General features: G+C 45.5%; 1 protein-coding gene across 1 annotated transcript in view; it reads left to right on the top strand.

The window, feature by feature from the left end:
• Window positions 1-12,055, top strand: part of PRDM6 (PR/SET domain 6) — a 98,215-nt gene that overhangs the window by 64,343 nt on the left and 21,817 nt on the right. The window contains exons 3-4 of the mRNA XM_054714961.1: window positions 2,815-2,942; window positions 6,498-6,622. Of these exons, the coding sequence (XP_054570936.1) occupies window positions 2,815-2,942; window positions 6,498-6,622 (253 nt within the window). The remainder of the gene's footprint in view (window positions 1-2,814; window positions 2,943-6,497; window positions 6,623-12,055) is intronic.

Genomic DNA, 12,055 nt, shown 5'->3' with positions numbered 1-12,055 from the left:
GAAACACCGAGTTTAATTGTTAACTCTTAACAGATATGGCCCAAGATTATCTTGAGCCAAATGCAGAAGCACACATGTTTGGCCTCTCTGCGTAATTGATAGGAGGTGCTGGCCACAGGAGCATGATGAGCTCCTCACATACTGTGAAGAAACTGGGTTATGACTTGGTGTTTTATGACATTTATGAAGCTTTTTATTTGGGGGAGAGTTGGGTGATATGGAGATCATCAGATTTATGTTCCGAAAGATCACTCTGGCTACATTTAGAGAAGAGGTTGGAGGAGGCCTGGAGAAGCTGTAGAGAGACCAGTTAAGAGACTATTGCAATACTTCTGTGAGCAAGGAAGCTAACTGGGGAGGGAGAAATGGATGCACGTGAAAAGTTTAAGAGGCAAATCCAACTGGCTTTAGTGATAGCTGGACTCGGGGGGCGGGGCGGGGTGGTAGGGGGGGGACTGAGGGCAGGAAGAGGATCAGTCAAGATCAAATGAGTTTCCTCAACTCCGATTGGCTGCACGGTTATGGGCTCTAATTAGGTGTACGGGATCTTCATCACAGCTTCCTGTGACATAGTTTAATATCAGTATTAGCTGAAGCTAGGGAGGCTCAACCTCACGCCATGTTCTACATTGTGTGATATTCGTAAAAAGTCTGACCAAGCAGCTCTCCACTTTTCTTCAAGGCAAGTAGCCGTTTCATCGGGCAGACAAAAGTTGTAGGACTCCTGTAGTCACAATATGCTTAATTTAAGGAAATTAATGTTGAGACAAGAGTGTAGAAGGAAACACTTTTTATGCTGTACTTATTTGCAAGACTGATTGGCTAGTGTCTGATGTTCAGATGAGCTAACACAGAAGGTAGCATCCACTACATATAAATGTTGAGAATTTTCCTTGCTGTCGGGGATGTTGGCTAGAAGCACAAAGGAGAATTGTATTTCTCAAAATGCTTCATAATTATTTTCACCAGCAGTCCTCTTGGAAGGCTTGTTTGTTCATGGGGAAAGGACAGGGCAGAGGGCTGGGCCATCAACATTTTTGGCTCCATGATAGATAAACAGTGGCGTTTAAGGAACTGATGGCCTTGTTCAGTGTTCATGGGCTGTCAACAGCAGGCTCGGGGTTGAGACCTTCAATCTTTGAACCAGCTTCTTAAAACAAAAACAAAAACAAAAAATAAAATAACTACAGTGCCATCTAACCTCAATACCAAGTCTGTCGTCAGATTGCTCATGCAGCGGATGTATCCACCCCCCGAAATGATTCCATTCTCTGCCATCATCCCCAAACCAGGAATTTGAAGAAGTTACTAATCTGAAATATTATGTAATCTAGGGATTTATTCATTCTTCTTGGCTATAATGATTATCAGCTGCGACCACTCTGGCATCCTATGCCATCATAACTTCTCAAACAATTGTCTTTATTAGATTGGTATCTATCTTTTATTTGTGGGATAAATTAGTGGAAAGGTTGGGGTGGAAAACTTGAGTTCAAGAAATGCAAAAACAAAAAAACAAACAAACCCAACCAAAAACCCAGCTGTTTTAAAATGGTGATTTAAAAAAAAGGGGGGGTGGGGGCTGTCATCACTAAGCCCTTTGACCCCCAGAATAGAAATACTGAGCTAAATTAATGTGAATGACCATAGTAATTTTAAGACCTAATGTAACCAGTGAGGCTCTCTGTAGGACTTATTCTCTATGACTACTTAGGAAGAAGTGGAAGAGCTGATTAGCAAGAGTAAGAGACATGATTTCTTAGGATGCTCTGGGGATGCTCTGTCAGATCCCACCACTGATTTTATTTGAAAAGGTCCAGTTTCACAATGGTCCTTCTGAGAACTGTACCACTTGCTTCCTGGATTCCCCTTGGACAGGGAATGACCTAGAATTGCTGTCCATATGTAACCCCTGATCTCCCGCTCCTGTAGAGACCACATCCTCCCAGGTGCCCAGGGCTGACCTGGCTTCTGGAAGCTGCCTGCCTCTGCTGTCGGCACTGACTCCACCTGTGCCTGGCTGGCGACTTGTTTTGCATAAGACTTTTTGTCCCATGCTTATTGCCTGGTTTGAAGCAGATTTCATTTCTTTGAATGCAGTGTTGAAAGAAAATCTGTCTGAGATGACCCAAGGCAATTGTTACTAGACCAACCTCAATTGAGACATTTGAATCCATAGGAAACAGCATTTTTTCCTTTTCCTTTACGAGGGTCTCTCTTTTTTGATGACTCCTCTCCTAATAGTTTCAGGTCCAGACAGTTGCAGTCCTACATCTTCTGTGAGGTGGGAGTCCATTTATTTCATCCACATCAGAATCTATTTGACCAGCTCCACAACTCTCCAACTGCCTCCTGTTGGGTGTCGCCCAGCCTGCAGAGCAGACGGTTGCTGCCTCTGAATGCCTTCGGACAGTTGTGTGCTGGAGCCTGGGGGCCTGCAGTGTAGATGTTCCAGCCGTGTCCGTGTGGCCTCTCCTTTCAGCTGGCTTTGTTTATCCAGCAGCTCATTACTTAAGAGTAGCCTGTCAAAATAGGTTAAATATTCTTTGGGAAACATGGTCCCTCACATCCTTGAGATACCACAAATATGTTTAACACAGGGAAGATTGGCTTGATAAGAAGAGTGTGATTGACTTGCATCACTGAAAAATATTTCCCTGTTATTCTGGTTGAGTTTCCATGAGCATCAATAAGCACTAGCAAAGCGAAGGACAATAAATTTCTGCAGCCGACACATAGAGACACCAAGGGAAGCAGGGAAAATGATTGCTGATGATTCATTCTAACTACTTGACCTTCTGACCTCTTCTCTAGATATATGACCAAGATGGGACACTACAGCACTTTATTGATGGTGGGGAACCTAGTAAGTCGAGCTGGATGAGGTATATCCGATGTGCAAGGCACTGCGGAGAACAGAATCTAACAGTAGTTCAGTACAGGTAAAGTATACCTCGATTTCCCACTTACGGAGCGGAAGCCCTTGGGCTTGCATATACGAATTCAGGCTTGCTGCTAGTTTTGAAACACTTCTGCAGGGGTTTTTGCAGGACCTCTGCAAGGACTGGCAGAAATTTATTTTTTGCGAGGTTTCTGTAATCTTAGTTCTTGCAACAGTAATTGCATGAAAATTCAGGAATAAAGATCCTAGTAGAAGGCCTCTTTCACTCAATGCACGTGGTACAGTCGTTTCCACATCCTCACCTGAACTTCCACATTGGCCGGACCAGCCCGGCACACCCACTGCCGGGCGGAGTCCCTGAGCGGAAGTGCGCGTGCACACAGAGACGTGCAGATTCAGCCCCAGGCCCCTCGCTTTCAGTCACCTTCAGGCCTTCTCCCCCGGAGGGACAGTTTCATTTGCACAGAGGCCTGGGAAACCAAGGTCCCTCAGCCTTCCCAAGGCTGCTTTTCCAAAGCCGTTATGCTCGGCAGCAGCACCGGAGCCAGAGTGACCTCTCCTGATCCCTGGAAAGGTGCCAGCCCATTGGACTTTGGTCCTTGGACGGTTCAGAGTATGTTTCAGGAGGTGAGGTGGTTCCAGAGCACAGGGAAGCCCCTGGTTTCCGAGCTGTTTGCCCAAAGCCAAGGTGGAGCCACCCCCATTTCTCAGAGTCTCACAGGGGAGCCTCTGGCGGGTGCGGGGGGAGGCGCTGAGAAGCAGATGCTGAGCCACATCTGCTCAGTGCACCTGTTGGTCACGCTTCCCCATTTAGTGCTAAAGAAGGTTGGCGTGGAGACAAGCGATCACATAGGAAAAAAGCCCTACCACTCAGCCTTCTTTTCTCAAAATTCCCTCGAAAACATGTGCCATATAAATACATGACCTCAGTTATAAACAGCCATGCTCCCTTTAGAATCAGAAGCAACTGTTTAACTTTATTAGGCACCATTGACACATCAAAGCAGGAGGCCCTGAGCTTGGCAACTTGGAGTCCTGCCTGTGGCTCTTTATTTTCCTTTCCTTTTTTTTTTTTTTTTTTTTTTTTTAATGAAGCCTTTAAAAAGAGAGAGAGAAAGAGCTTTATGCCCCGTATAGGTTAAAGGCTGCACAACTCTGGCTCGCTCTCTGAGGGTCTCCAACCCAAAAGGAGCGTGTTTGGGCAGCGTGTGACTTTGCCCTGCCTTGGTTTCCTGTGCAGTTAGTTCTGTTTCATGAAATAAGGGTCGCATGGAACAGCGCACGGCAGTAGTCCCGTACCCTGCTGTGCCCAGGCCTTGCCCACCTTTATGGAGGCTGCACTTCTGCCATGAAGGTTTTCTGAAACTCGCAGCTAGAGAATTAGTAAAGAGTGCGTTTGTCCATTCAGCAAGAGATAGCTTGGCTGGCCCTGTAATGAGTGCTCGGGGAGCTCTTGAGGCAAAGTCGGAATCCGGGCGGACGGACGAGAAAGCCCGGACAGGAAGGTGGGCATGAGTAAGTCATTACCTAGCTGTCAATAGTAAGTGGATTTTATAGCTCCCCTTTCTTGAGGGCGCTTCAACTCCCAAGTTCTCTCTGCCGTGCCGATCTGTTTTCGATTACTTCAGATCTTTATAAAATGAGCTACAAAAACACAATTTTTTAAAAAAAGAAACACTGGCATCCATCACCGGTGACCACGTCCAAGAGTAAGAAAATAGAAAAGTTGGACCCTGAAGAGCCAGCCTAATTTTTATTGTACATGAATGTCCTCTTCACAGAAAGTCAGCTGGTTTAGATTCATTCTGTTATGATTTGTAATATCTAAATGGAATTTTCTTCAAAGCGCCTTGATTGATTGACCCTGAGCTGAACGTTTTGTTTTTATTTTGAGGCTGACAATAATGTTTGTTGGCATATGCTCTGCTTCAACTGTGTGGGGACGCCACGGAGCTATCTTTATGAGTCATCCAACCACAATACTAAATACATGTCAGCAAAGGAAATATTATCTGAAAAGGGAAAAATCCCTTTGATGTGCTTCAGCATGCAGAGATTTCTGCGAGTTTTGGAAGCTCTGCCCGCTTGTAAGGAACGGTGTACACTTACACTTTTTTTTCCCTCCCCTTTCGGCCGACTCCGTGCCTCCGAGGACCACCCATCGCTCGAAAACAGTTCTGCTCTTTCAGCGGCAAAGTGTGTCATTTGGTTTTAGCACATTCATTTGCCGGGCGCTGTGTTTATATTAAGGGAAGCCAAACCGAGAGATGAAATGTTACAAGGGTGAAGTACAAAGTAGACTCCATTTTTCTCAAGTTAGGAGATGCCAGTGATTTATAGCTCGGCTCCAATTTTGATTTTTTTTTTTTTTATGTAGCAGTGGAAAGAATTAATAAAATGCACAGCGCTCGGGGATGCAGAGGGAGGAAGGGTAGTGAGGGCCGGACAACTGGCTGGAGTTTTTGTCAGATATTCATAGAACGTTGGGGGAAAACATTCTGCTTAGCTAGCAGTGCCCTCGTGAGACAGAATGGCAGCAAGTAAGGAAAATAACAAGATAAATGAAATTTTTGCAGCTGCAAGTAAAATATTGAGAATCTGCACTTTTTTATTGATCTTTATGATCCTATTGCCAAGAGCCACTTTGTGGTGACAAAATATGTTGACAAGTGCATATCTCACTGCTATGAAAAATGTGGTGAAGGATTCGCCTTCTGTCTGCAGTGTTGTACCAGGAACAAATTGCCTGCTGCAGCCCATTCCTTACAGAAGGGCTACATTTAAGGCCCACCAACCCTCAACGCTTTTATCTGGAACTGGAGGCTAATATTTGCAGCAATTCTTCATTGAGAAAACCGGTTGCAGTCTCATTTTTTAAAAAAATCTGTAGATTTTTCTTTACAGTACCAAGGCTGTGTAAAATAATGTTTCTTTCTTGGTACCTTCACTCTATCATTTCAGAGTGTAATCTTTCCACCACAGTCAAGTGCTCCTCTTGTACTTACTGAATTGCCATCCATTTCACAGAAGAGGGGGTTTCTCTTCCCCTGTATCTAACTTCAAAAGGAAGGCGGTGGGGGGGGGTGGGGGGGTGAAGGGACTTTTATTTCTCTCAATCCTTACATCACAGAGCTGTTTAATTTTATTACAAATTTGAGAACTCCCAATGCCAAGTTGCAAGAATACACGTAATGCTTTTCCTTCAAATAAGAAATCAATGGTGTTAATTTATATACAAGGCTGAGGCACCAGTGTCTGCAGTTTGCCAAGAGAGAGAATTTTCTCATCAGTGTGAGATGGAATTCTTTTTTAAAAAATGAACTCTTCCTTTTTGCTGTCTCCTGGGCCAAATATCAGTCTCCTCAGCCAAGACGCTGTAGGAAGGGACCCTGTGGAAATAAACTGTGAGCTGTTTATCATACTGGGTTACAAGCTTTCATTGGCTGCTGGGAATGAGAAGGCGGGTGCTGATTTTATTACAAGCATTAACTGTGTAGGTGGAGATGGGCAGAACTTTTTGGGGGCAATGAGAATGTGGATGGGGGCACATGAGTGCTACGTGTTACTAAGCTGGGTTTTCTTTTGTTTTGAATAGGTCGAATATATTCTACCGAGCCTGTATAGATATCCCCAGGGGCACCGAGCTTCTGGTGTGGTACAATGACAGCTATACGTCTTTCTTTGGGATCCCCTTACAATGCATTGCCCAGGATGAAAACTGTAAGAATTTATTTTAGCTCTGAATTTACACCTCAAAATCCCTGTTGTAAAGCTGAGTGTAAGAGTGTTGATTGAAACTCCTGAAATATGCGGTTCACTCTGCTATATGACACAAATGTGCACGGTCTGTTCCATCACTTTCTTTTCCCTGGGTGTCCTTGGCTTCTTCACAGGGCATCTTGCCTTGTACAGGGCAATCCTTCTGTGCCTGTTCACAATGTCCAAACGTATGTCAGAGTTTTACATAATCGCCGGCAGCAATGTTCAGGCAGCTGGGAGTTACTGAGCGCCTACTGTGTGTCTGGTTCTGTGCTTGCCACCTTCCGGGGTTACAAAGAGCCTCGTAAGGTACAACTTCTGCTCCCAAGGGACGTGCAGTCTTGCTGCGTCACTCTCCCTGCAGAAACGAGAGAATGAGAAAGCAGGGCCCGCTCAGCAGGAGTAGCCCCCCACCAGTCCATGGGGTGTGCTTCCTCCTAAGAGGTCACTGCAAGGAGAAATGACGGTAAAAATCGCAGACCTATGACTGAGGAACCTGTGTCCCTCTACTCATCTTAGCCTGAGTGAAGCATGTAATTTTCTTCTATCCTTCTTGCCAGGGCAGCCATTATCTTCTTAAAAATAATCTAATATCTAAGCAAATGCAAATTTGCAGCAATTTTCACTTAAACTCTATATCTGTGCTTTATCAATTCTTTGGAAAATATTTTAAGGTGATTTTCAGTATTTGAAACAGAATTGGGTAATTCTGATGACCTTCAGTGAGAAACACTGGTTTCAGTGATGCTATTTTCTTTCTTGTCCCAAAATTGACTAATCTGTGAACTGATCCTTTGGGATTATGCAACAGAAAAAGAAGCCGAGAGAACAGATTTATTCAAGAGACATTATTTTGAAAACAAGTTTTATGTTGCTTTATCCTTTTCTACTTAACTTTCTCTCTCTCTCACACACAAACTCCAAAAAAGAAAAAAAAAAGTCCACATTACTACTGAACAAAATCCTGATGATCAGGTATTTCTTTTCCATGTTGCCTTTATTTTCTTTGTGAAAAATAGAATCCTCAGAAGGCGTATTACTATCAACATTCCTTTTCTACTTGAACCCAAAACCAATCTCAAATCAAAACATGAATCTTTGGACATATAGTACATTCCTCTGTCTTCCCAGGTTTCCATTGGAAAGTTTCTTTCCTGCAGCGATACCCCTGTTTGAGGGAGTGTGTGTTTGCATAAAAGAAAATCTCAGTGTTGGACATGAGTGTGTGGTTGGTGTTAGAGGCAGATAGGGACATGGAGGCCAATTCGCTCTCTCGTCCCAGAATGGCCCCAGCTTCCCTAGCACTAGCTCTAGGTCCCTGGACAGAAAAAGCACCAGTATCAGACCCCCAAGCCCCCACCCCGACCCGACCTGCTGGCATGGGCCTGTCTGTACGTAGAGCCTTGACATAACCTCACTTTCTGAAGTTTGGCATTTGATCCAAAAGGATTCCAGAAGTCCTTTAATAAAACCTGCTACAAACTCGGAAGATGTTATTATGATGTGTGTGTTGAAGATTATCTGGGAATAAACAGCAAAGCCTAGAGTTCTAAAGTACATAGCCCATAGTCCAACTAGCCATTTGTTTGCTCATTCATTCATTCATTGTTCAGATATTTACTGAACACCTACTATAGGCCAGTGTTTTTCTTGTTGCTGCAAATACAGCAGTGGACAAAATAGACAAGAATTCCTGCCTTCATGGAACTTACCTTCCTGTGGAAGGAGACAGATTATGAACAAATAAATGAGCTAATGAATAGTTTGTCAGGTGGTGGTAAGTGTTGTAGCGATAACAAGACAGAGAAGGGGCAGGGAGTGCCAGGAGTTGGGAATCACAGTTTTAGAGAGTGATCAGGGTGGGTCCTCCTGGAAATGTGACCTTTAGGATGAGACGTAAGGAGGTGAAAGAACAAGCCATGTGTTACTGGGGAGAAGAGTGTTCGAGGCAGGCTGTCTAGGAGTGCAAGGCCCCGAGATAGGACTGCTCCTAGCTTGTTGGAAGAGCATCACAGAGGTTGGTGTAGGTGTTTGGGAGTGAGAGATGGAGAGAAGTTAACTTAGATATTGGGGGGAGGTGGGGCTTATAGGGCCCAGGAGGCCACTGTCTGGACCCTGTATTTTACTGTGTAGGCCATTGCAGAGTTTTGAGCAGAAGAGTGAAGTTGTAACAGGATGACTCTGGCTACTGCGTGGAGACAGTAAGGGGTGAGGGTGGAGCAGGAATTCCGGGGAGAGATGATGTAGTGTGGAGCAGTGTAGACGTGGTGGAGGTGGCGAGAAGTGGTTGGATTCTGGATATATTTTTATTTGTTTGTTAAACCTCACCTGGGGATATTTTTCCATTGACTTCTTTATTTTTTAGAGAGAGTGGAAGGGAGGGGCGGGGAGAGAAAGTAAACCATAGATGTGAGAGAGACCTATCACCTGGGTGCCTCTCACTCATGCCCCAACCAGGGCCGGGGATCGAACCTACAACCCAGGATTGACCCGGGTTCAATTCCTGGTCAAGAAATTTCTTGACCAGGAATTGAACCTGAAACCTTTTGGGTCTTGGGCCAACAACACTTGCTGACATCTTGGATGCTGAGTAAGAGAGAAAGGAGTCAAGACAATCCAAGGCTTTGGTCTGAGCCACGGGAAGGATGGAGTGGCCATTTACTGAGTGACTTAGTTAGAAAGGAAAACTGCCATGGAACGATGCCTTAGGGGATGCATTTCTTACCGTTGACCTGGATCTTTGGGTGGAAGTCACACATCTGCAACATTGCTTCTGCTTCATGGCACTGTTACATGATGAGAGGGACTTAGAGGTTGGGCGGGAGGGTTCCTGTGTACTGTTCACAGCCACCTGCACATCGGTGTCTGAGAGCATACCTTGTGGTCTTCAGACTCAATACCATCCAAAAATGTGCTTTCTGGAAACACCATTTGCTTTGCTTTTCAGTTCTTCCTTCTCCTAGAGTCCAACCCGGATGGAGCTTTGCTGACTAGAGTATTGAATAAACTCTACCAGGGCATATGTTATATCATTTAGCACCTGAAATCCTCGGAAGAAAATTCACAAAACCACAGCAGCTTGAAGTATTGTGGATTCAGTAGGTAAACTAAGCAGCTCTTCTGGGTCGAGTTTAAGCTCTAACGGAGGGCGGAGGGAAGTTTAAAAGGAATTAAGTCACTGACTAAAATGCTCAACAGTGACAATCCCCTTTCCCCCTCAGGGTATTATAGGAGTTTTATTTCAGTTCCTGTCTCAAAGTCATATATCTGTCATGTGACTGGCCACCCAAGAAACCAGCAGAAAGCTGCATCGGAGAGTGTGGGGGAGATAGATATATGACTTTGACTCTAACCCGAAGATGGATTCTCATTCCATGTGACTCAGTGAGGGACCTGGGATTGCGTATACTGAGGCCTCCTTATTCTGTACTGAGAAAACACTCCGTGTGATTTAAAAGCACAAACGTGAGAAAGGGCCTGGGCAGGTAATGTGACAGATAGGCTTCCTCAGCCCTGAGAAATTTAATCTCAACTGGGTCAGCAAATCTAAGACAATTTTTATTTTGAGTTAGCCACAAAATAAATGAAGGGCCTTAAAAACGGCTGCTTGCTCTGGCGGGATAACTCGGTTAAGGCATTGTCCCTATATGCCAAGGTTGTGGGTGCAATCCCCAGTCAGGGCACATACAAGAATCAACCAATGAGTGCATAAACAAGTGGAACAACATCATATCGATGTTTCTCTCTCTGTCTCTCTTCCCCCCCTTCCTCTCTCTCTAAAATCAATTTAAAAAACTGTTTTTTAAAAAAGCTTCTTGCGATCAAAAACTTCCTTGACAACATGCCTCCACAGAGCCTCCTCATCGTGCTGTGCACACGGCACACAATTAATCCATGCTCACTGGATAAAAATGGAGAATCTTACTGCCATTAAATATTGGGGGATTAAGTATTTCAGCCAGATTTTTCTTCGTTAATGAAATGGATACTTGGCCCAAGACATTAAAGGAAAATTTGATTCTGCTTAGTGAATAGTACTCGATAAGCACTTTCATTTATAAAAATGTCATTTTCTTCCCATGGTTCTTTCAACATGGAAAGTACACATTTCCTATGGAGCGTGTGCGGTGGGTTCAGGCTCGAGTAACCGCGCCCCTGGCCGTGGCCGTGAAGCCGTGGGGCACACGCACTGCCCGGACAAGCCACTGAAAGCCGCCTCGCCTCCAAGAGAAGGCAGCGTTTCACACAGGCATTTGGGGTCTGGAAGCAATCCCTGTGTTATTTTCTTTTGAAAAAAGCCATCGTTTTAAATGTAACAGGGCCCCAACGAGAGAGCCGCTGCGTGGCCCGCGGGCCCTTCAGGAGAGCCGGCAGGAACGCCGATGTCGACAGATTGCATCCGCGCGAAGGAGCGAGGTGCCCCAAGCTTCCAGTGGGGATTAGCTCCCGCAGAGTGTAAAGACCACGGCGTGTTCGTATTCATTTCAGAGGAAATTAAAAAAAAAAAAAAGCCCTGGGAATAAATGTCAAACAAGTCTTCCTGCTGCTTTTCCTGCCTCGGCCCATGAAGCTGAGGTAGCAGAATGTGAAACTTGAGGGCAACGCGGGAGTTGCCGGCACGGGAGTGAACTCTGCCTCCGGGAGGCCGGCCTTTTTCTTTTGATTTTTAAAGAGCAGAAAGTAAAAAGGGGCACCCCTGTGCAGTGCTCCCCACCCTCACTGTCCCTCCGATAATGAAAAACCTCGGCCCCGGGGTAAAGAAGGCCCCCCTGAAGCTTTATGTCCATGAACATGGAGGAGATTGCAGTGTAGCTCCATCCAACAAGAACGTCTGTGTGCAAGGGCCATGGGAAGCATGGTGATGGGGTGCACACACGCAGACCCTCTCCTTAAGGACTCAGTCTAGGAGAAGGCACATAAGCCCACAACTACAGCACAGCACCATGCGGCCGCCCTGTGAGCTGCCATAATGGGGAGCCCGGGGCGTGTAGCTCAGGAGAGTGCCATTCCCTGATACAGTGGGAAGCTGGAGTTGGACTCCTTACATAAATCCGGAACCGGAAGTTACATTTTGTCCCTGAATGGGGACTACAAAAATGTTAACCTCGAGCCAACAGACCAGGGACCTGTCCTTCTTGAGCTGTTGGGTGAGACGAGAATGCCACACTCGATAAAGCAGCCCTCGCTAAGGAATGGCATGGCTTGGTTTGGTCCTACCTGCCAGGGGTGGAAATTCTGGGCCAGGAAACAGGTATAAAAATTGGCCCAGAAGTGGAGAAACCTGTAGGGCTATGGAAGAAGCAAGGAGGGGTCACCCTGTTAGGACGCCTCTTGAGTCTGCGCGGGACTCCAGCAGGCCACTCACTGAACACGCATCCACACAGAGAAATGACA

The sequence above is a fragment of the Eptesicus fuscus genome, chromosome 4 (assembly GCF_027574615.1).
Source record: "Eptesicus fuscus isolate TK198812 chromosome 4, DD_ASM_mEF_20220401, whole genome shotgun sequence".
Taxonomy (NCBI): Eukaryota; Metazoa; Chordata; class Mammalia; order Chiroptera; family Vespertilionidae; genus Eptesicus; species Eptesicus fuscus.
The sequence above is the reverse complement of the archived record's forward strand: the minus strand, read 5'-3'. Positions and strand labels throughout refer to the sequence as shown.